Source organism: Carassius gibelio, chromosome A8, assembly GCF_023724105.1.
Source record: "Carassius gibelio isolate Cgi1373 ecotype wild population from Czech Republic chromosome A8, carGib1.2-hapl.c, whole genome shotgun sequence".
Taxonomy (NCBI): Eukaryota; Metazoa; Chordata; class Actinopteri; order Cypriniformes; family Cyprinidae; genus Carassius; species Carassius gibelio.
In genome coordinates, this window is record NC_068378.1 from 23,490,864 (window position 1) to 23,515,129 (window position 24,266).

Below are 24,266 nucleotides of genomic sequence, written 5' to 3' on the forward strand. Positions count from 1 at the left end.
GTTATGCATTGAAAAAAACTGGTCACAAATTCACTAAAAAGCACATGTATATGAAAGTTTGGCAAGCCGCTTTAAACTACAGTATATGTTAATGAGTTATTTTGAAGCACTTATTATTAAGTGCGTCTCATGTTTTAGGCAACTCCTGAAATGCTGTCTAGTCCAATATACAGCAGTTTCCAGAAACAGGTAACCGCTTTTATGATCAACAACTAGTTATTGCAAGGCAACTATTAGTAGGCAGAAATAACAATACAACTGCATTTGCAATCTACAGAGAGTACATGGGTCATCAAACAAGGAATCACTGCGGAGTAATCTATACTAGAACTAAGCATGCTAACATACAGGCTACTTAACAAAATATCATCCATTAATACCTGCACTCACAGACAGAGAATCTACAAAGTAAACAAAAAGTTACACCACCCATTTTAATGAACATTTAATTATACGGAATACACTATATTATTCAAAAGTTTGGGTTGAGTAAGATTAATAATTTTATTCCGCAAGAACAAATTAGATGGATCAAAAGTGATAGCAAAGACATTTATAATTATAAAACATTATAAAATAAAAAATAAAAATAAATTATTAGTTTCCACAAAAATATTAAGCAGCACTACTTTCAACACTGATAATAGAAATACATGTTTGTTAAGCAGCAAATCAGTATATTAGGATAACTTCTTATCCCTGTTTTGACTGTATTTTATGCAGACTTGGTGAGCAGAAGAGACTTCTTTTCAAAACATTTGAAAAAATCTTACTGACCCCAAACATTTAAACAGTTGAGCATATATATAAGCTCTGTTCCAAAAACGACTAAGCTACCTACATAGACAGCATTTTAAGATGTCAATGTTGTATTAACAAAGGCTGTTTCAAAAGGAAAATCTATAATGATGTAATAAATAAATATACTGTTATATTCAATACCAAAAAGTATGCATAAAGCTGGCTATTTTACCCATTATTTGTGTGCAGCATGCTAAATCAACCTCCAATGGAATCAACTGAGAGCCGAGTCTCGAGATGATTCCACCTTACAAGATTGTTTATTTAGGTAGTAGTAAACTCACTAGGCATTGGAACAGAGCTTTTTAAAAAAAAAAAAAAAAAATTATAAATAGAACACAACAATGAACTCTCAATGTATACTGCAAAGTTGTTACCTTCTCCCCCCCCTACATGTCAGGCCAGAGAACCAAAACACATGCCAAAATATGTGTGTGTGTGTGTGTGTGTGTGTGTGTGTGTGTGTGTGTGTGTGTGTGTGTGTGTGTGTGTGTGTGTGGACTTCTGGACCCTCCTGGACTTTTGCAAAGATAAATCTCCCTACTTTACAAATATCTGATTCTAAACTTTCTGTAGAGCAACCATTAAATATTTAGTATACTTTAAATAATAAATGGCTCAAAAGAGGAGTGCCCTGGCACTGCCAACAATTTACAGAGCACAAATGCACATATGCATGGATCTGTAGCACATTTTTAGAGGGGCTCTATCAAATATTTACAGCACCCGCCACACTCCCTCCTAGTTGTGTGTGGGGTCTGTCCACACCGGAGTTTTTAAGGAACAAACACATGAATGCACCCAAAAAGTTTCTATTAAGTTGGGACACAATTTATTGATTTCACCTATGTGGTCCAAATGTTAAAATTTGATTATAAACACCATCATCTTGCATTCTTGACCTGTGAAAATTACAAGTTTCAAAGCAGTAAGTTTAGTTTTTTTTTTTTCAAATCCATTTTAGAAAAAGACGTTTTCTGTGATTTCAATGTGTACTGTGTAAATCACTATACAAATAAAATTGATTTGACATCATATAAACAGTCAAAGGGCAGCTAAAATAATCAAAAAATGTGTTCAAAACCGTTATTTACTGTATTTAAAATAACATGTTCATTGAAGAAAAGAAATGGGGCGAGAGAAAGTAATTTATCGGATTGTGAAAAGTGAGCCAAAAACCTCGACAATATGAAATAACACCACAGTAATATGAAAGCACAACTACATTAATGTAATTTGCCTTATTAGAAAAACTATTTATATCCAATGAGCCGATGCTGGAAAGTGAACTGCTTAACATCCCACAGGAACCTGATGCAAGAACAAAGCCACTTTTCAGGTGGCAAGAACACGCTTCGGGATTTGTCTCATTTGTAGCAGTTTGCAGTGGGGGCGGAGCAGTCTTCATCTGCTGCCTTATTTATGAGCAGTGCCACATATTTACTTACCTGATTTAAATTTTTCATTCATGCCACACAAGTATGATGAAATAGCGAACGCATAGCCAATTGCAATTTAAATCACCTGAGAGGGCACTGACAGCTCTAAAAAGCCCTATTCCATGTACTGACAAATGCTTTATATAATGATGGAGGGGTGTGTCTTAAAATCTTAAGTATAACATGTAAGGGAGAGAGTGTTCACCTGAGCGGGTCTTAGTGTTGGTTAGGATTTCCTGCAGCCGCTCCTGGAGTTTATCGGCTCTTTTTCTCTCCAGATGGAGCTGCCTCTTCAAATCTTTCAGCTGCAGATATAACATGACAGCCGTTATTTGGAAATCTGATGGACATTTAGTTTGAAGGACATTTAGCAGGATATAAACCAGTATATACAGTGGCCCCAAAGGTATTTGGACACGTAAACACACTTAAAGGGACAGTTCACCCAAAAATGAAAAGTCATCATTTACTCCCCTCAAGTTGTTTTGAACCTGTATGCATTTCTTTTTTCTGCTAAACACAAGATATTTTGAAGAAAATGCGTAACTAAACAGTTTATGGTCCCTACTGACTTCCATTGTATGGAGAAAACTAAAAAACGACTAGTCTATGAGGACCATCAAGTGTTTGGTTACCAGTGGTGTCAAAAGTATTGGCATTCATTACTCAAGTAGAAGTATAGATACTAAGGTTAAAAAAGACTTTTGTAGAAGTTAAAGTATCAACTCAAGCTTTTTACTCAAGTAAAAGTGTAAAAGTACTGGTTTAAAAAAACTACTTAAAGTATAAAAGTAAAAGTAATGTAAGGGAAAAAATGCCATTATGGCCATTGGGCCGTGCCACAGGGGCCTATTGTGCACTACCCCACCACCTCAAAAAAACATTTTTCTAAAGACCATAATGACTGTAATGTTATATTAAAATATTAATGTTGAAAAATTTGGGATGCACTATAGGCTACCTCTTTCAGCAACATATATGCCCATTGAAAATGAACACATTTTAGTACAATGCAAATACATTAAAGAGCTAGAGATATGGTGACTAGTTGCCAGTAAGTATTGTTATGGTGCAAAAAGTCAAACTTCAGAGGCATGTCATCAATAACCTTTAATGGAATGTAAATGTACATCCAAGCTTAGCTGCAGGAATCTGTGAGGGCAATAGACAAGAACATTGGTGCAGGCTTAGTAACAATTACTCTTGTATCGTTGTCTATTTACAATAAACATTATAGTGCTGTCAAAATTAATGATTAATCCAAGTGATTAATCAATAACTAAAAATGAAAATTAACTCATAATCCTGATACCTTCTTGATTGATAGCTTCTTGTATTTGGTACATACGTCTGCTATGTCCAGTGTTGGGGGGTAACGAGTTACAAAGTTGGTATAGCCTACTTATCACAACATTGTCAATCGCGTCATCAATCGCAAACGATAATTTATTAAAATGTCTCGCTACCAAACTACCTACAGTAGCTTAATTTGTGGAGGAAGAAGAGAAAACACCCATTTGGTAAATGAGCCAGTGAGAAATGATAACTTTTAAGTAAGGTCCAGTGCCTTTTCGATACTTTTATAATGGTACCGGTGCCTAAACCAATACTTTAAAAAAAAGAACCACAAAAAAAAACTATGGATAACATTACAGAACATTACAAATATTTCAAATAAATCCATAACTTTCACCTTGGATGCTCTCATTTCCCAAGTTGTGCTTCCCTTAATCTAAGGCTAATAAATGTAATTTACAATCTGGGTCATCATTTAATACAAAAGCACACATAATGTTTCTACTGTATCTCTGTCACTCACTCTGATATTTAGTTAAGATGAGTGCTGTCTGTCACTGTCTTTTATCAGTTCTGTGAATTACTGTATGGTCATTCTTTATAAAGTAGCAACAATGTCATTTTTAAAATACAGTACTGTGCAAAAGTCTTATGGAAAAGAACAAATAGTATTTTCACCCCAAAAAAGGGTTTTAAGCCAGTTATTTATATCTTTTGCTGCAGTGTGTCAGTAGGAAATATCAGTTTGCCATTAATTTTAATAATAATCTAGTGCTATTTTGAAATCACAAGCAGTTTGACAACTGATATTTTCTACTGACACACTACAGCAAAATATATAAATAGCCGAACACCATTCTTTTAAGTGAAAATACTAACGTGCCTGACTTTTGCACAGTAGTGTATGTATAAAGTACGTATGATTAAATTAAGTATATTTAAATAAGTGTAATTAAAGTATGTGTTCGTTGTGTTAAGGGCTAGATAGTCGCTGGAGGAAACGGCTGTGGTGTGACAAGCGAAAACTTTACAGTAGATGAGAAACCGACAGCTTCTTCGTGACCTTTTGTAAACTGTATTTATGACAAAGAACTGCACAGACACATTCTAACAATCTATCGATAAACACACACCTGTGTGTGTCCTCTGTCTCTGTTTGAGCTCACGCTGCTCTGCCGCGGTCTGCGGATTGAAGAGCGCGCTGAAAGACGGAGAAGAGACCGGTCTGACGCCGGTTTCATATGAAATTTAAGCAGACTGACTCTGAGGCGATCGGATACCGGTTCCATACCCAACCCTACTTTTAAGAAATATATTTTTTGATGAACCCAAAACTGGCTATGTCCTTGCTGGAGTGTGATGTCATGTGGATGGATTTGTGTCATGTGCAGGTGCGATGGATCGCCTACAAACCAATAGGGTGTCAGAATGGTATATGTTTATACTTCTCATCCAACCACAATCAAATTTACTCCATCCGGATGGCGCGATTTATCTGGATATGTTTTTTTTTTTTTTATGATGACAAGCCGGAATGAAAACAAGCCGAAATGAAATAGCAGTAACGAAGCTATTTTTTTAAATGTAAGGAGTAGAAAATACAGATACTTGCGTGAAAATGTAAGGAGTAGAAGTAAAAAGTCGGCTGAAAAATAATTACTTGAGTAAAGTATAGATACCCCAAATTTCTACTTAAGTACAGTAACAAAGTATTTGTACTTCGTTACTTGACACCTCTGTTGGTTACCCATATTCTTCAAAATATTTTCTTTCATGTTCAACAAAACACCTGGAGGGTGAGTATATAATGGCAGAAGTTTCTTTTGGGTGAACTATCCCTTAAAAAAATAAACTTCTAAATATCATTACATAATATCACAAACCCAAAATAAATAAATACACACACACTATCAACTAAAAATCCCGTTCTCCAATTTTGCCGCAGTAGCACTACAAAATCCTTTTGTTTTTGTTGGAAGGAGAAAAAGGGGAAGATAATGATATATGAAATTTCATCCATTTTGTGGCCAAAATCGCTTCAAGTAGGAAGGAACTTCCCAGAGGGACTGCATTTGTAACCTAATAAACAGTGTGCATAATTAACAATGCCAAAGAAAAACTATAACCAAAACTTTACTGAGCTAAAAGTATGGACAGCTTCTGGAGCTGGAAACACACACAGAGACAATCAATGACCTGTCAAACCAGATTCTATTGATGAAACGGCTGCAGCGTTAATGAAAGCTGATCGACCCTCGTCAATGGGAGGTCTGGTTTCAGGTCTGTAGGGCAGAGAGGTGTCCTGCCCATCGCCTGGGACTATTTTAATTCACTTTCTGGGAAATGGAGAGAGGGAAAGCCCTGACTCATCCCTTTCTCCTGGCTGGATTGCCTACTTACCGCTGAACTACCTTTTTTCTCCAAGATTTTCTGTCCATCCACTGTATCTTTAATCTCCTGAAATACACACACGAAGATCATAAGAGTTGATCAAATCCAGCTTTATTTTAAAACTACTGTCAAATTATCGTTTTGAAATAACCTTTCAGTTTAGTCTGAAATGTTTCACTAAGCTACAGTTAAGTCGCTTTCATTTTTATGTATTTTAGACAATAAAAAGACACAACTGAAGCAGCATATAAAACAAAAAAAGGGCATTTAAATACATTTACAGTGGAATTTCTATGGCAGAAATAACATTATGCAATTCATGTTTTCAATATTTCATATTTATTTTAACTATTTTAGCTCATATTTTTTATTTATGAATATAAACTACCACTCAAAAGTTTAGGTTCAGTAAAACCTTTTAAAACTTTATATTTCCCATTTTAATATATATTGAAATGTATTTAATTCCAGTGATGCAAAGCTCAATTTTCAGCATCACCACTCCAGTCTTCAGTGTCCCGTGATCCTTCAGAAATCATAAAAATATTTGATTTGTTAGTCAAGAAACATTTCCTATTATTGAAAATAGTCGTGCTGCTTAATATTTCTGTGGAAACCATGAAAAAAAAAATTTCCAAGATTATTTGATGAATTGAAAGTTAAAAAGAAAAGCATTTATTTGAAATAGACATTTATTCTGTAACATAAATCAACTGAATGCAAACTTGCTGAACAAAAGTAGTAATATCTAAAAAAAAAAATAAACCCTACTGACCCACAAAAAGGAGTAGTGTATGATGCTTTAAATCTTAGTATTAGTATACAATAAGAACCATGACTCAAGAAACATCAGAACAAAGTTAAGTCGTAATAAAGCATTCTAAGATCATACCAGGAAAGCTCTGAAAACTGAACATCCCCCAAGAGCTGCTGGCAGCAGATGCTCACACAAAGAACAATGTCATCCTACTGTTGAGTCATGCATCGTTCTTGAGTCACATTTGAAATTACTGGTGAGCTCCAGTGAGCACACCCCCATAATATCCTCCATCTGAATCGTGCCTTATTTAGCATCTTAAAAACACCTAGTTCTCATCACGCAGCAGGACAAAGGCTCCAGCAGAGCACTACAAATGAACACATTCTGTTCACACACCTGTCTGAGTTTGCTGATTGTGTTGTTGAGCTCTTCTCTCTCCTTCTGCATCTCCACCACTTGCTGTTTGACTGCCTCCACCTCTGCAGCTTTAGCCTAAGACACAGCAGGAATGTGTGTTCACACACTCAAGATGAAGAAGTTCTGGACAGAACTAATTATTTATTAATTTGTTTAATATACAGATTTATCAGACTTAAAAAGTAGGATATGATATTTAAATAAATTACAAAGAACAGGTTAAAATCAAGTAAAAATAAGTAATGAGTATGTCGAAATATTTTCATTTGTGTGTGTGTGCGTGCGTGTATAACCACTCAACCAAATTTGGGAACAAATTTGCACCCAAAATTGAGCAAAACTTGCCAAAAATTTTTTTTGCCAAAAATCTCCATATGAGGTATACAAATATTTGTACAGGAATAAAAATAAAGTAAAAAAAATTGTTGTTTTATAATGGAAAACTTGAGAAACTTGAGACTTTTCTGTGAGGGGTAGGGGTGGTTTCAGGTTAAAAAGTGTATAAATGTCTGTATATAAAAACAATAGAAGTCATAATGTCCCCACTTAGCTAAGTAAGCGTGTGTGTGCGTGTGTATACATTTTTTTAAACAAAAACTAAAATATATCTATCAGAATGAAAAGTTAGAAAATAAATTCTGTTCTCCAAATGTTTCATCAAAACAACCATCTCTGCTTCTTAAATAAATTTTCTTTTGTGCTGACATAACCAAGGCTGTGCAGGCATGGTAAAAAATAATATTAAAAAGGTATGATCTAATCAAATCAGTGTCAGAAATAAACTGGCCATAGGACATCATTGGTGTTTCAGGTCAGTAGAATCTCAAATTAAATGCAATCTAATGGATTCCAGCCACATTATTGAAAACACAAGTAATTAAATGAGAAATTCTTAACTTTTGAGCACCTACAGACATGTTTCATGCATTTCAAACTGTCTTTTAAGCTCATTAAGTTAAATTCTATGTCAAGCCATCATCCATCATCCATCCAATTCTGATGCGTTTCTGAGACTTGAATATTTATGAAGACAACAAATATCATAAAGACAAGATCTGCTAAATATAGCTTTACCGCTCATTACAACAAATGTGTTTCACTGATCACATCCAGAGGTTTACCTCCAGCTGAAGTGTGTGATCTTTCTGTACCCGCCGGATCTCTTCTGTGTGCTCCAGTTTGTTCTTTTCCATGGTCTCCTGCTCACAACACAAACAAATGACACCAACATCAAGTATAAATCACCCAGACATCCAAGAGTGACATTAAGATGAATGCAATATTTTTTAGCTTGAAATATAAAAGTGAATCCACTAAAATTATTTTTACCATTTGACAATTAACAAAAAAAAAGTTTGAAATTAGTATTTTACTTTTATATTTCAAACTTTAAAGCTACAGACTATAAAACTGTAAAATGGTGAAAAGAAAAGTATTTTAGTGTATTTCCGTTAATGGTTCAATTTCTTTTTTATATTTTACTTTGATAAGAAATTGAAATATAACAATAAATCCACTATAAAGGCTCTTCACCGTTTGGCATTTTAAAGTCTGCAACACAGTAATGACAAAAACAACACTGACATCATGTGGTCAGAATGATACTGATGTAGCCAGATGCAAACAACAAAAGACTTTGTTGTTTCCATCTCTGCTAGTGCTTTGCAGTGAGAGATGATTGTGAACACACGGCACCTCTGCTTCCTTGAGCCTGCGCTCAAACCAGCCCTTTGTCCCCTCCATAGACTGAACCTGAGCTTTCAACTCCTCCACATACGGCTGGAGACCCTCCAGCTCTTTGGTACGAGCCTGAAAAAAAAAAAGAAACAATTGTAAACAGAAATTTAGCAGATCGCTTTTGCCCAGAGTACACTTTGTACAGACACAATCCACCTGGAGAAACCTGAGGTTAAGTGCTTTGTTGATTGTTCGTGGCTCCTTACTCTCTCATCTCGTAGCTGTGAGCGGATCTCCTCTTCCGTGCGGTTCTTCTCCTCATGGAGGCCGCGGAGCTCCTTCTCATAGCGGGCCCTGATGCTCAGCACTTCCTTCTCATGCTGCAATCGCACATCCCCGAGTTCCTCTTTGTGCCGAGACTTTTCCTGCGCCGTCTCAATGGCCAGTTCATCCAGCATGACCTTACGCTTATCTGCAGTCTGAGATATAAAATAAAGAATTAAAGATAGTGTTCACTTTCTTCATTCTTATCAGTGTTGAATTTAGTTTTAAATAAAATGTGGCAATATCAAAGTTCCAGTCATTGTCAAGACTGTACCACACACATTACTTTCTTCTTTTAAACAACTGTTAATTAAATTACAGGTGTTTAGATGAATAGAATTCTCCATAATTGAATTTATATAGCAAAGAATGCCATAGACAAACTTTTTATTTATTGTGATATTATTTTCAAGATTAAGCTCATTTTAAGTGTCATCGTAATTTGGAGAAAAACTTTTTTTAAACTGTCAAATATTCATTTATATTATTTTGTGCTGAATATAATGCAGATTTCAAATGTATAAAAAGTGTGTTATATCAGGATGATCTACATTGTTGTAGCAAAAACGTAAAGGTTCACAACAATGGTGGAAAATGATCATTTAAAGTGCCCCTATTATGGGTTATGAAAGGTTCATATTTCGGTTTTGGGAGTCCCCAACAACGGGTCGACACGCATGCAATGGCAAAAAACTATTTCATTGTCTAATATGAATTTATTTTTACCTTACTTGCTCACCATCTCCCTCAACGATTCACTTTTCCAAACCCCTCCTTTACATGGCGCTGATCTGATTTTCATTTCATCATACCTGATAAAGCAGCGTTTGTAAACGCAGTGCTGCTTTGTGTACAGCATTACCAGGGAAACTGCTATTTTTACCACTCTAAAAGCAGCACCTAAACCTAGTTGTAAAGAATGAATCTGCATTTTCATTCAGACCAATGCGAAGACCAACAAGTGGACAGGCAATATGCTAATGTTTCATGCTGACATCAACAAGAAACGGCTTACAATTCGTTTTTAAAATGAACTGTTTCGATGATTCAGAGTCACTTCTTTCTTTTACGAGACAATAACTTTATACACGGTGCACTTTCAGATTTAATTCCCTTACACACTGCATGAAAGGTAACTTTCAAAAATCCATAATGGGGCACTTTAAAACTGTAAAAATTGGTTTTGGTGCAAGAAGCATTGACTAGCATCACTAAAATAATAAAACTTGTACAAAAGAACTCCAAAGGTGAATCTTACGGCACTCATTTGTGTCTGAATCCGATTGCGGCTTTTACATTAATAAAGACCTTATGATGGTCAAAAGATCAGAGCATTAACTGATGGAGGAATGAGCAGCGTGAACTGACTCACTAAAGCAGCTTAAATCAAGACAGAGATAGTGATTGCACCAAACTTCAAACTACTTTCACCTGCTGCAGTGGGAACTGACCGAATTGTGAAAGGATCAGAAGGTAAAAAGAGGGTTTGTGTGTGTCGTCACCTTTCTGGCCTCCTCTAACTCCTGCTGTAGCTTGTCCTTCTCCAGACCCAGCTCAGTGAGCTGCTCCAGTAGTCGACCATTCGCTCGGTTTGACTCCTGATCAGCAAGAAGTCCGTCAAATCATTTTTAGAATTGATCTGAATACTAATTCTAAAATATGTATTACTTAGCTACATTAAAACATTACAAATATTTGTAACTGCTGAAGTAATAAAAGTATTGAATTATGTTTTTGATTAAAAAAAGAAGGCTTTAAAACTAAAAACAAAGGATTTTCAAGACTTTTCTGCTCTTGGCATAAAAAAATAATATAGACAAATAATAGTATAGTATAATATGATTCCTATGCCCATTTTATTTAGAAAAAAAAGGTTTAATATGTTCCATATGCTTTTCAGTTTTGTTAACAGGTGCGAAAATACCTGTAGCTGTGAGTTGAGATCATCTCTCTGAGCCAGAAAGCTCTCCTGTTCAGTACGTTTCTGCTGAAGCTCTGCGTTTAGCGTCAGATTTTGCTCTCTCAGCAAATTCAGTTCCTGAGTCTTCACTGTTTGGATCTGCAAAAAACGAACATTTGAGTTTCAGATAAACCCCAAAGAAGCCCAGACAACTGAATTAAGTCTTATTCAGCCTGAATTCGGTGTACTGCACATGCATGAAAATGCCAACAGAAGACAAAAGAAGCTGAGAAATGCAATTCAGCACAGTACTCAATAAAATATCCACATATATGTATACATGAGTGCTTTTAAGCTAAATATAAACTGTCAAGCATGACGCAACACATTTTTATGTAGAAATGTATGTGTGAACATACAAAAAGATATTGCATAAATATATTTAAAAACTGATTTTTTTTTTAAACATAAGTCAGGGTTAATGTGCTGTGACAAATGAACTACACAGTCTTTGAGTGTTATTAAAATAGGTTTGGTCTCTTATTTAATACAAACACATACATATCACACAGCCATACTTGCATTAAAGACAACAATCACTATGTGATTAGAAAATCACAGATAGATTTTAAAACCAGGAGGTTTCTTATGTTAGTAACCTCCATACAATTCCTTTTAGATATTGAAATTTTTTAAAAGAAGAAAGTGTATGGCATCAAACAAATTGATGTGAACAGAGAAAAAAGTGACATTAGTATGCGTGTATTAACAGTTAATGGTACAAAGATCATGTGTGTTAGACCAGACAGTCACTCGAGTGAAGATGATGCCGGAACTGAGGTTGATAAAAGTCATGATGCTGTATCATGGTCAAGTACCTGTTCTAGGGCTGCTAGGTTTGTCCTGAGAGCATCATTTTCACTCAGCATGCCCTCCACCTGCTCCTGACTGACCGCGCTCTGACACGCTACCTGCAGCTCCGCCCCAAAAAAACCACCCCACAAGACCAGGAGACAGAGAGAGAAAGGAGGACAAAAACAAAAAAAGCAACGCCAAATGAAGGAACGAAATGAATAAAGAGCAATAAATAAATGGAAGAAATTAACCAAAAGTAAAAAAAAATTATTAATGAAATGAAAAATTAAATATTAAAAATTGGAAAATGTTGAATGTGTTTGTGTGTATAGAAATTAGACAAAAACCGAAAAACATGAAAAAATAAACATTTAAAAGGAAAAAAATGTATAAAAACAATACGAAAGGAAAAAAAATACAGAACAGAAAATAAAAAGGGAACAAAAGCATGAAAATAAAGAACAAATGAGGAAGAAAAGCAAAAAATTTATTTAAGAAAAAAAATACAAAAAAGAATGAAATAAAGAAAAAAAATCGGGGAAAATTGAATGAAATTAAAAAAAAATATTAAAATATAAAAAATATTAACATTTTGAAGAAAAAAATTATTTAATATGAAACAAAATACAGATAAGGAAAAAGGATATAAGGAAGGTAATATGTACAGAGAAAGGAGGAGAAGTGATTGATGAATAAAGACATGTCCAGCGGTGACATGGGATTGTAGGGGGAGTGTTGGAGAAGATGAACACAAGAAGAACAAAACCCAAGGGATGATCAAGAGCAAGAGATCATAAAGAAAGAACGCCCAAAACAAGTGAAAAGAAGAGAGAGAGAAAACAGGCCAAGTTAGAAAAACCACATCAAACAGAATAGACCCAGTCAAGCAATTCTGAATAGAAAAACAGAACAGGGAAGTTCTTCATCCTTATCTGCTTGCTGCTCATTAGAGACAGCTGCTTAATTAAGATTTATCACCTCACGGTGGAAGTGGAAGACATTTGTGGTGGCAGGACCTGCAGTAGGGCCAACGGCAGTACAAGAGCAGCCCTTCCCCAGGGGTCCCGGCGTGTGCCCCTGAGCCACCTGCAGTGAGCCCCACTAATCCTTAATTACTCAGCTGATCCTGAGCACCATCATCCATAAACGCTCAATTAAACAGCATGCTCTCTGGGTAATTCTAAACTTCACCAACTTCTCCTTAAGCACAAAGAGTTTACTATCAGCAGAAAGACTGCTGTGTCTTCCGGTTCATATTAAAGGGTAGTTAAGCCAAAAATGAATATTCGGTCACTATTTGCTCACCCTAATGTTGCTTAGAACCAAAAAACACTTTGAAGAATGTTTATGCTCCAGTACAATGAAAGTGACGCTCCCAAGAAAACGCATATATATATATATATATATAAAAAAATCATAATTGATCACTAAGTCATGTTTTGTTAAAAACAAGGCGGCACATTTTTGAATATTAAAATGCAGTGCACTACAAGATCAAAATAGTTCAAAACAAAAATCCATGTGTGACGTTTGAAAGCTACACCTGAGGGGAAGATTATCAATGAATAACAATTTGACCACATGAAATTGAGTTGGTTTTTCTCAAAAAGTTTTGGAATACAGTGCAAAAGTCCTATGAACTACATTTTTTGGAGCTCAATAACATCGGTCCGCACTCACTTTCACTGCGTCGAGACAAAGTCATGTTTGGAATAAAATGATGGTGAGTAAATGAGAATCTGGCTGAACTGAATAAGTACCTTTACGACTGTAAAAGGCTTTCCAAGCAAAACTTCGTAGAACTGCATCTTGCTTTAAAAAAAAAAAAAAAAAAAGTCTAATTTCCATTATTAGATTTTTTTAAGTGGAACAATAAAAACTTAATTGTGTTCCACGCTAACAGCTAAACCCACATGAGCCTTTTATGGTTTATTTAATTGAATCTGTAGGACCTATTATCATTAAAATCACACTCAATTTACGCAGATTAATTGCCTGCTTTCTTTCATTTATAAACCTGTTAGTAAACAGCAGATGTGGAGATTGCAGATTAATTCTCTGGAGATGCACTAACGGCCATCTGTGGTGGAATAAACATTAAAAATAAATGCTAAATGAACATTTTAACCAACTATTTATCTTCTGTACTCTTCCTATTAGTGCCTCTGATGATGTTTGCAATGGATCACTAACATAATCTGCAGCATGTACTGTATACTACGCAGTATGCAAGATTAAAACATTTCAATGGCACTAATTTGTTTAATTTAGCGACTGGCATCCAGCAGTCATCTAAGAAATGAATATTTCACATTTTTAGCCAATCTTGTGCACTACCTGATCTTTGAGCGCATGGATGGCCATCTCATGCTCTTTCTGTTTACTCTGCAGCTGCTCCTTCAGTTCAGAGACGTTCTGAAATCACACACACAAACCAACAGGCAGGAAGATTCAATGCATTTTTAGTATGACAGTGATGGATGCAGCAGTGTGTCTTTGCTCCATTAATCTCTGCAGATGTGCCTCAGTGCCAGAGTCTGATCCTGAAGCACTGACTGCAGTCTTTAGCCCACTCTCAAGGGCTTGCAAATGTTTATCATCATACTCCCTTTGTGGCCATCCATCGATCGCCCTCTGAGATGTGCAACAAATGGGCTTTAATATTAGGGAGTTTGGCACGGTGGGGCTGAGCGGATCTCACCTGGTTGGCGGACATTAAATCTGTCTGCAATTTCTGCACACGAAGATTTATGGATTTGAGCTCCTCCTCCTTCCTCTGTTGGATCTCATCAATTTTAGTCCTGTGAAAACAAATGCATCATGTGCTATGAGGGGTTTGGTGTGACTAATGTGTGCTAGGGTCTATACCCAGGCATCACAAAATGAATACCAAAATAAAACAGCAGACTCTCATTCTGACGGCACCCATTCACTGCAAAGGATCCACTGGTGAGCAAGTGATGAAATGCTACATTTCTTCAAATCTCACCAATGAAGAACCAAACTCATCTACATTTTGGATGACCAAAGGGTGAAGGTGAGGGTGAGCTGAGGTATTTTTGGGTGGACTACCCCTTTAACGGATACAAATATGTATGATCCAGAATAACAGGGAACTAGGGTCAGGATAAAATTTATTTTGCAAATGCTTTTATCCAAAGCAGATCAGTTTAATATGTACAACATTCATAGGTATCATACACTAAATTCATAAGTATACCATCAACAGTCCTAATTCAAAATTCACCAATCAGATTCATGGGTGATTATCTGTGTTCCTGTAGCTCAATTGGTAGCGCATTGCGCTTGTTGGGGGTTCGAATCCCTGGGACCACATGATAGGTAAAAAATTGATAGCCTGAATGCACTGTAAGTCGCTTTGGATAAAAGCGTCTGCTAATTGCATACATTTAAATTAATTTTGTTCTTGCATAACCAACATAGTGTGTTTACTTTGCTTTGTTTTTCCATTTCAAATGAAAGATTCAATCACTGCAATTTATCATTAGGTTCAAGCCTTATTCTGTAACACTTCATTGAGAAAATAAATAACCCAGGCTCCTAAAAAGTCCCTTTTGAGCTTTATCGCAAAGCAACTGCTCTGCTGAGTTTGTCTTTCTTACCTGCTGTCATTGTAAAGTGCTTCTTTCTCAACTTGTAGCCGCTGAAAGCTGTAAAAGAAGCATAAAGAGACTTGAATCCTCATTGGCCCTTAAAAAAAAACCACACAGCAGTGATAAATAACAGGCAACATCTCCTGATCAGGAAAAACAGGCCCTGTGTTGACCAGAGGGATGCTGATCGGAGGCAGTCGTGCTGATACAACAGTCTACAGTCAGTGCCAGCACAACAAGTTCACATTCAGACTCATTACACTGACACAGAGACTGTCGCTAAGCCACAGCCAAGTTATCATGGCATCCAGAATGGAACACTAAAAGGTGATGTAATCACACAGAGAGTTCTGAGAAGAAGGACTCGAGTTAAATGGAGGATTGAAAGTCATTCATCTTGTGCTTGAGAAGATAATGTGTTCAAATGGAACACTGACCACCAGGTAAATAATTATTTAACTTTCATTTTTAAGCTAACCATCACTGTAATACGAAAGTGCTGAACATATAATCTGAAAAAAAGCAACTTACCTTTCTTGTTTTTTCTTCAACTTATCGGAGAACTAAAAAAAATAAAATAAAATAAAAAAGGCAATCACTGACATTTTTATCATGGAGCACAAATGCTAAATACAATAGACAAATTAGACTTACTTTAGCATTTTCTTCTTGTAGTTTTGTGATTTCTGCCTGCTTGGACATCTTCAAATGACAAGAAATACATTACAACAAAAAAGGTATTTTGTATGGGGACTAAAATATGGATAAACATAATAATAGAAACAGAATATTTTATCTGATAGTTGAAAAAGTGAATCAATCAGAATCCAAAATGAAATAAATTAACTGAAAATACTATTTTAAAAGTAGCATCTGATTACAAAAATTTGATCATAAAATGTAAAAGTTATTTTTAATAAGAGACTTTCTCAAATGTTCCATTCTAAAATTATCTATTCATTCTAGAAAACATTTCCAATATTTAAACTTACAAAATGCAAATTTTTTTATAGACATGAAAGCATTCTCTGGAGCAAAGTGAGAGTGAAGGCATCCGAAATTAGCACCCATGGTGAGGGTAAAAATACACACCCATGAATCCTCATGAAATTTTGTCTTTTTCCTGCTGTTCTGTGTATTTAGAGGGCAAAACTGATGTTATTACCTCTAGTGTCTGGAGTTGTTCCCTCAGTAAGCATTTCTCCTCCATTTCCGTTTGAAGCTTTAATGCCACTTCTGAAACACAACGTTAACAGATATTAATGCACACCACCCCTAAAATATCTTGAGTTTGAGAAGTGTGAAGAACTGATGCAAAGTCAGACCATTGTGCTGCTATATGAACATCCAGAACACAACATTCCCTTGTTCTACTCCGTTAACTCCTCAGTATGTTTGAGAAGGTCACAACTTTAAAAAGAAGTTGTCAAAAAGATGTACTCACCGCTCAGCTCATTATCTCGCAGTTCTAGTTTGATGCTTTGCACTTCGGCCTAGAGAGCACAGAAGTAGGCCATAAATATATAGAAATTAACTCTTTATCACAGGGTTTAGTTTCTACATAGCAGCTCCACAAATAAAACCCCATTAAACATAGAAATCAGTGGATGCTGAAAGGAAAGCACTTTATGAAAGCTGACTTTATGCATATGGAAACAAATCGACCCAAGTCTTTAATAAATGTTCCTGGATTAAACTATATAAAGAACAACTGATTAGCTACGGCCCTCATTTGATCAAATCTGGTAATGCTAATGAATGGTGTGTGCTAGTCAATTACTAAACACCAGTTCACTGTCCTTGCATTGCCTTTAGTGGGCTGATCTCACAGAAAAAGCTGATGGTGGTGACTCTGCTGTGTCTGCACACAGTTCACCCAGAATCTGTAGCCCCTGCATTAAATATGATCTCTAAAAACTCCAGCAAACTCCTCCAGATAAAGAGTGCAGCACTGCGTAGCTGAATAATTGCTTTAATCTGAAACTCTACTGTTAGGATACTCGGAGTAAACTAACTGGTTTACTTTGACTGAAACGTGTATTTTTAGAGTCGCATAAGAATACCTAGCTGTTCCAAACTATTCATATACAGTACACCAGAAGATGCATGAACCTCAAATTCATTTGTGGTAAAGATAGCTTCATCGATTGTCATCTTGAGAGTTCTGGTATTTCTGCACATGGCGTAATTCTTATCCTAGTAGACATTTCATTTTATTGGTTCTTTCACTCCAAACCTCCTCTGCATGGTACAGCATCCCAACCCTTGTGAGACTAAAACCCATGATCTGTTACCTGATCAATCTGATCATTTCCTGCGGCTGAAGGGTCGTCACTGTGACCGCTAGCATCTGATTGGACCCCATTAGTCCCAGCCGATCCATCTGTGAGTGCTGCTTTTCCATCATTAACATCTGCATGCTCTTGAAGTGCTGCACAGATGCATTATGAATACTATAATTAAGCCCACTTCTTAAATCTTATTCTAATTTTTTTGTGAGGAAAAGCAGATGAGGGCTTTATGCATGAGTTTATTTCACCTTTTAATTTCTTCTGCAGGGCGGAGTTTTCAGCCTGTAGACGCAGGAGCTCAGCATCCACCGGACCGGAGGCGGGGCTAGAGGCGGGTCCTTCCAGCCCTTGACCCTCCCTCAGTCTCCGATTCTCTAATTCTAACTGCTCGATCTGAGAACATAACTGCACCAACACACAGCAACCCATCAGAAAATTTATGTAAAACCTCAACACATAATGGGTACAAAGGTGAAGACTATCATCTCTGTGATGTGCCACTTTTTATCAAATATAAACACTACTGCTCAAAAGTGTGAGATCAGTAAGATTTTATCATTTTGGTTTGAAATTAAAACATTTTTATCCAACAAGGATGCATTAACTTGATCAGAAGCGACAGTAAAGACATTTGTAAAGTTACAAAAGATTTCTATTTCAATCAAAAGCTGTTCTTATGAACTTTCTATTCATCTATTTAAAAACCTCAAAAATATTAAGTAACAACTGTTTTCAGCATTGATATTAAATGTTCCTTAAGCACCAAATCAGAATAATAAAATCATTTCTGAAGAAACATGTGCCACTGATTACTGGAGCAATGTATATTGATTCTTCCATAGATACGGTCTGCCATTTTGGATGTAATGTTGTCTAAATTGTATCAATGTGACTACTGTGTAAGACAATTTTTGTTCTAGTTATAAATTACTGATGTAGTTCCTGTGACTGTGAACAATTGGTTTTTTAGTATAGTTGTGCATAAATGCTCATGGTCATGACAGGGGTTAAATATTGTGTGTGGGCTCAGCACCTTGGACAGCTCTTGCATGAGTGTGCTGTTCTGCAGTCTGAAGTCATCTTCCTGACTGTGTAACTTGCCCTGAAGCATTTGATTCTCATTGAGTAAGGCATCTACCTCCTGAAAATAAGACAATAAAACAGCATGGTTAGAAGACAAAAAGCTTTCCCAAAGAACTCAGGGTATCATTTTGTTTTATTCCTATTCAAATAATGTCAAAAATCAAATACTGATATAAGAAGAAATCTCACCTGTGCTTTCTTGCTCTTATTTAAAGCCTGAGGGTGAAAAAGAAACCATTATCTAAACAAAATTAATAACTAAAATAGAATTAATCCTAGAATGCCACCAAGATATTTTGTTTCTTCAAAAGAATGGATTTTAAATAATTTAGCATTGCATCACTTGCTCACCAATGGACCGAATGGGTGCCATCAGAATAAGAATCCAAACAGCTGATAAAAACATCACAATAATTCACATGTAATCCATACCGCTCCAATCCCATCTCACATCAAAATCAATTAAGATATTGGTTAGTACGGTTTTGGATTTATTTTGCTTGTAAACTGTGCTTGGTCTGCGAATATTTCTCTCCTGATTCAGACAAGATGACATTTTTAGCGGAGAAAGCAGTATTATGGATGAGGACGTCTATATTAGCAACAGTTTAAACTTAAAACATCTTTATGATGGATTTGTTTCTTACAAACACACAGCTTGTCACTTCTCAAGATATTAATTGATTGACTGGAGTCGTGTGTATTACTGTGATGTTTTTATCAGCTGTTTGGACTCTCATTCTGACGGCACCCATTCACTGCAGAGGATCCATTAGTGAGCAAGTGATATAAAGATAAATCTCTTCAAATCTGTTAAGATGAAAAAACTCATCTACACCTTAGACGCCCTGAGGGTGAATAGTTTTAACTATTCCTTTAAAGATGAACTGTGCAAAACTAGCACAACCAAACAAAAACATTTAAACACTACTTTTAGCAAACTGCTTCATTGTGCCTATTCATACAGACTTATGAGTGATTTGGCAATGCTGAGTCATGGACACAATGTATTGTCTCACATTTTGATCCTTACATTTACAACACTAACAACATGATGAGACAAGTGAGTTGTGTTGCAATGCATGCATGTCTAGTTCACTGTAGGAAAATAAGAAAAAAAGATGGGGGAAAAAAACAACCGGGAACAGGCCAGAAAAGTAATTTACTCCCAGCCCATTAAAAGAGAAGGCAAGAAAATAGCACACAAAGCAAATTCACAAGGCCTGCAATAAAGCTAGACCTCTATCTCATGGCAATGACTACCTTCTGTGCTTTGACATAGTCTTTCTCCAGGTTCGAGGTCTTCTGACGGACACTGTTGAGCTCTGTAACACAGAATAATAAAGTTAAAACATAACTAGGTACTAAACTCACTTCATGCAATGAAACACAAATATGTGCATTTATCACTTTTGACAGACAGCTGCACAAGCAGAAACTGCTAATGCATTTTGTTAATAATTAGCAGGACTATATAAACTAATAAAAGTCAACATAATAGCCTGCATACTTGAAATCAGAGTTTTCTCAAAAAAAAATGTGAAGGACTGCCAAGTCATTCATAATTCCATAAGATGCTGTGTTGTTAAAATAACATCTACCTTTACTGACCAATAAGGAGATTTCAAAACTGTAAATGAGTAGTTTCCATACACTTTAAAGTTGCTGTTTTGTTTTTGCATTTTATAATTGTTTCGTTTATTCCATAATTATGGAATTGTGCAATATTTTTATTCCATAATTCCACTTAGTATGTTTCCAGGAGCACCAGATAAAATGATTTAGGGACAAAATATTAATAAATAAATAATCACATTTCAATGCTTATTTCTGAAGATAAAATATCTAAAGTAGGGATTCCCAAACCCTTTAAACTAAAATATTTATTTTTAAGTTAATATGTCAATAATAGAACAACCCATTATCATGTTCACAGTCCACTGATCACATGACATGCCTTTAAATATTTTATATTTTGTTTCAAATTATACAATATAGAGTTTTGTTTCAAATTGTATTCGTTTAAAACTCTATAGGATTGAGGTGTACGAACAAAACATGAACTCCTTGATGTATTTTAAGCTTCCGCAAATATTTACTTTAATAAATTATGTCACATTCGCACACCAAGATCAATATTTATAAGTTCATAAATTGATGTTTGAACTAGACTAAGTTCTGATTACACACAACTGGTGCAACCGGCCCCAGGCCCTCAGAAACCAGAATAAGAACATCTATCTTTATAGATCTTCCCCCAACACGTGTTCAATTATTAAATCATTGAATAAATGTGATCATGCTCTCAGCTACCAATGAGAGTTACTCCCACAACTTTTTGACAGAATTAAATCTTTAAAAATCAACCGATACTATATCTGAAAATAAAATTTAAAAAATGTGACAAAGGTTGAAACAGGTTCAACAAGACATCTGACTTTTAACAACAACAAATTACAATCTGCTGCATTAATATCACAAAACACGTTGGCCAGTGTTTTGAATAAGTAAAGGTTTAGGTTTACATTCTCCACTCACCTGCTGTATTTTTCCGCAGATCATCAGATAGTTGGTAGTTCTGTGTTCTCAGCTCCAAAAGCTGAGCCTGTCGACAAACACATTAAAAGAGAAACTCATAAAGCAAAAACATATTATATGAGTAATATTTGTGGTAAGGAATTATTTCATACATTATTGATTCATGTAAATCAGGAATAACGACCACCTAGACAACAAATCATCATAAAAGCATCATACAGTCTCTTTTTATGCTATGAATCATTTTAAAACCGTGGTTTACAATGTATTAAAGAGTTTGTTTACGTAATGGAAACGTTTAATTAAATAGTCTGGTTGGTATGAAACTGAATATTAAATGCTTCTAGAGTTTGGTCTAGCAAAACAAGAGCGATTTGATATTTAATAGACTAACTTTCACGCAAAATATGTATGAAGTACACATATAACCTAAGTTGCAAACCCTTTAATTGTGTGGAAACTAACGGTAAATACAGGTTAGCGTGCTAACAGGCTAAACAAATATTTATTAGGTCACAAACGCGTCGAACAGGGACTATATTCAATTTCATATCGACGAATAGTAATTTTTTTAACTTAACGATAGCATACACTAAATAAAATATCGTAATCGTCCATTAAAATAAATTTTCGGCCTCATAACAGTTAGCTTGCAGGCTACAGCTAACAGAGTCCCAATCCGCTTCATCTTCACCAATAAAACAAACCCCTTTACACATATTCTCAACCGAAATAATGTCTAATCATGTTAACGATCTCGTATGTGCATCACATGCTGTATCAGATGTAACTTAAACGCAAATACAGAGATTTGTACCTGCATACGGTGGAACTCCTCTTCTGACAGTGCCTGCGCCATCTTCACTACAGCAAAACACTGCTAACAGAGTACAAACTCTCTCTATCTGCTATTACTGTGTTTGCTGTCAGCCTTGTTTTAGCAAATTAACTGTCATTCTGATTAGATAAAGGCTAAAGATGCAGCTTTCCGATGTAGCCCATCTAAACGCTTTCTTTGGCTTGCTGACAGTGAGTGACGTCTGCACCTGTCCTGTAGATGGCGCACTAACACAATATATTCACTAGGTAGTGACTGATAACCATAGACAGTAAAAGATAACATGGGCTGTGGCTCAAAAACCCAATGGCGTCTGTAAACCTGACTAGTGAGCTGACTACCTAGACGACACCTGTGGGCCCCTGTGTTTATTGGCTATAGATCGAGCATTCACTATGGCGATCTGTTCACACTGGAAATCTAAATCAGTGGTGCGGTGCCCCCAGAAAATTGAAATGAGGTGGCCAGATGAGGCTATAGTCTTGTGTGTGGCACAAATCTTGGGGTGGCACAAAAAATTATGAAAAAAGGGGGGTTTGCAATATATATATATATAGATAGATAGATAGATAGATAGATAGATAGATAGATAGATAGATAGATAGATAGATAGATAGATAGATAGATAGATAGATAGATAGATAGATGTGTTTACACACTGTTTAATGCAGCTCTGTGGGACATGGAATACATTAACCATGCAGTTACACATGAATAAATAATGTTTTGATATTTTAAACATAAAAAATTGAAAACTGATGTTTTTAATTTTAAAAAAAAAATGAAAGGGTACCTTAAATGTGAAATTAAAACCGCCAGTAGGTGTCAGCGAGTCACTGTTAATAAGCGAGTCACTGCGATTGAACCGAATCAATTAAACGGTTGATTCATTCAGGAACGAAACTCTTTTCATGTTGCTCAGAGACGCAAAACAGTGGCTGTGTTTGGAATGATTTTTGTTTTAGGAATGTAGCAAAAAAAGGGAATATGTTGTCTTAAACGTAAGCCTCTTAACTTCTTGTTTATTGAACTGTTGTATAAAGACAATATTACATTTGTAATTATGCTGAGCTTTGGAGAAAAACGTCACTCTTTGTGTGATAGTCACTATATGAAATTATCTAGATCCATACATCTTGAAAAAATTGATAATTCAAAATTTACAGTGAAAGAACACCTTGGGGGCGCCCCTGAATCTGATTTTGGCCACATTTAAAACAACAGTGTGAACAGCTATTAAAAAAAAAATAATAAATAAAAAAAAATCCGATCTAAGCACCAAAGATCGCAATGTGAATGTATCCTTAGATATGGGGATTGAGACTGCAGGAATTATTTTATGCTCTTTTATCAGCACAGACAATCAATTGTGACAAAGTATCCATTCATATCGCATAGCTTATGTATTAAAAGCAATACACATGTTCTAATGTGACCTAGTTATGTTATCTAAAATCCTGATTACTTCTTAACATTTTGTGTGAAAGGTTGGCATTTTTATGGTTGGGACTAAAAAGGAAGGATGAAAAGCATAAATGACGTTGTAGGAACAGATAAAAGAACAACACATGATACTGATACGGTTAATAAGTCAATAAACTTTACTGTGCCTGTAGAATAAACATCAGTAACTCAAGAGTGTCACATGAGTTAGCAATTTTTACAAGTCACCAGTCAATACTTCTGTAATATGATTTAAAGTGGCATGCATGAAATCTTCATGAACATCATTTTTTTAATAGTTGTTAAGTATCAAAGCAAAACAAACAACACATAAAAAGTAACAACAATAATTTCATGTTTTATGTTTTCAATTTCAATTTCAAATAAATGCTTTCCACAAAAAAGCAATAATATCTGTTTTCAACATTGATAATAAGAAATGTTTCTTGAACAGCAAATCAGCATCAGAAGAATTTCTGAAGAATCATGTGACAGTGAAAACAAGTAATGGTCTCAGCTTTGACATCACAGGTATAAATTAAATATTCAAATATATATATTTAAAAAAAACATAGAAAACAGTTATTTTAAATTGTAAT

The 24,266-nt window shown here is 35.4% G+C and overlaps 1 protein-coding gene across 3 annotated transcripts in view; it reads right to left on the reverse strand.

Moving 5' to 3' along the window:
* Window positions 1-22,419, reverse strand: part of LOC128018937 (GRIP1-associated protein 1) — a 40,598-nt gene extending 18,179 nt beyond the window's left edge. The window contains exons 1-23 of one of the 3 annotated variants that reach the window (XM_052604830.1): window positions 22,204-22,419; window positions 21,387-21,453; window positions 20,112-20,173; window positions 19,038-19,064; window positions 18,799-18,906; window positions 18,014-18,170; window positions 17,769-17,905; window positions 16,919-16,967; window positions 16,640-16,710; window positions 16,129-16,176; window positions 16,006-16,037; window positions 15,484-15,531; window positions 14,562-14,661; window positions 14,198-14,275; window positions 11,884-11,976; window positions 11,030-11,164; window positions 10,608-10,703; window positions 9,048-9,260; window positions 8,800-8,913; window positions 8,226-8,303; window positions 7,084-7,179; window positions 5,937-5,993; window positions 2,446-2,545 (exon numbers count right to left, since the gene is read on the reverse strand). In XM_052604830.1, coding sequence (XP_052460790.1) covers window positions 2,446-2,545; window positions 5,937-5,993; window positions 7,084-7,179; window positions 8,226-8,303; window positions 8,800-8,913; window positions 9,048-9,260; window positions 10,608-10,703; window positions 11,030-11,164; window positions 11,884-11,976; window positions 14,198-14,275; window positions 14,562-14,661; window positions 15,484-15,531; window positions 16,006-16,037; window positions 16,129-16,176; window positions 16,640-16,710; window positions 16,919-16,967; window positions 17,769-17,905; window positions 18,014-18,170; window positions 18,799-18,906; window positions 19,038-19,064; window positions 20,112-20,173; window positions 21,387-21,453; window positions 22,204-22,245 — 2,008 coding nt within the window. In that variant the 5' untranslated portion in view covers window positions 22,246-22,419. Of the gene's footprint in view, window positions 1-2,445; window positions 2,546-5,936; window positions 5,994-7,083; window positions 7,180-8,225; window positions 8,304-8,799; window positions 8,914-9,047; window positions 9,261-10,607; window positions 10,704-11,029; window positions 11,165-11,883; window positions 11,983-14,197; window positions 14,276-14,561; window positions 14,662-15,483; window positions 15,532-16,005; window positions 16,038-16,128; window positions 16,177-16,639; window positions 16,711-16,918; window positions 16,968-17,768; window positions 17,906-18,013; window positions 18,171-18,798; window positions 18,907-19,037; window positions 19,065-20,111; window positions 20,174-21,386; window positions 21,454-22,203 lie in introns of all 3 variants that reach the window. The other 2 variants (XM_052604829.1, XM_052604831.1) reach the window with 2 other exon arrangements.
* Window positions 22,420-24,266: the final 1,847 nt, after the last annotated feature.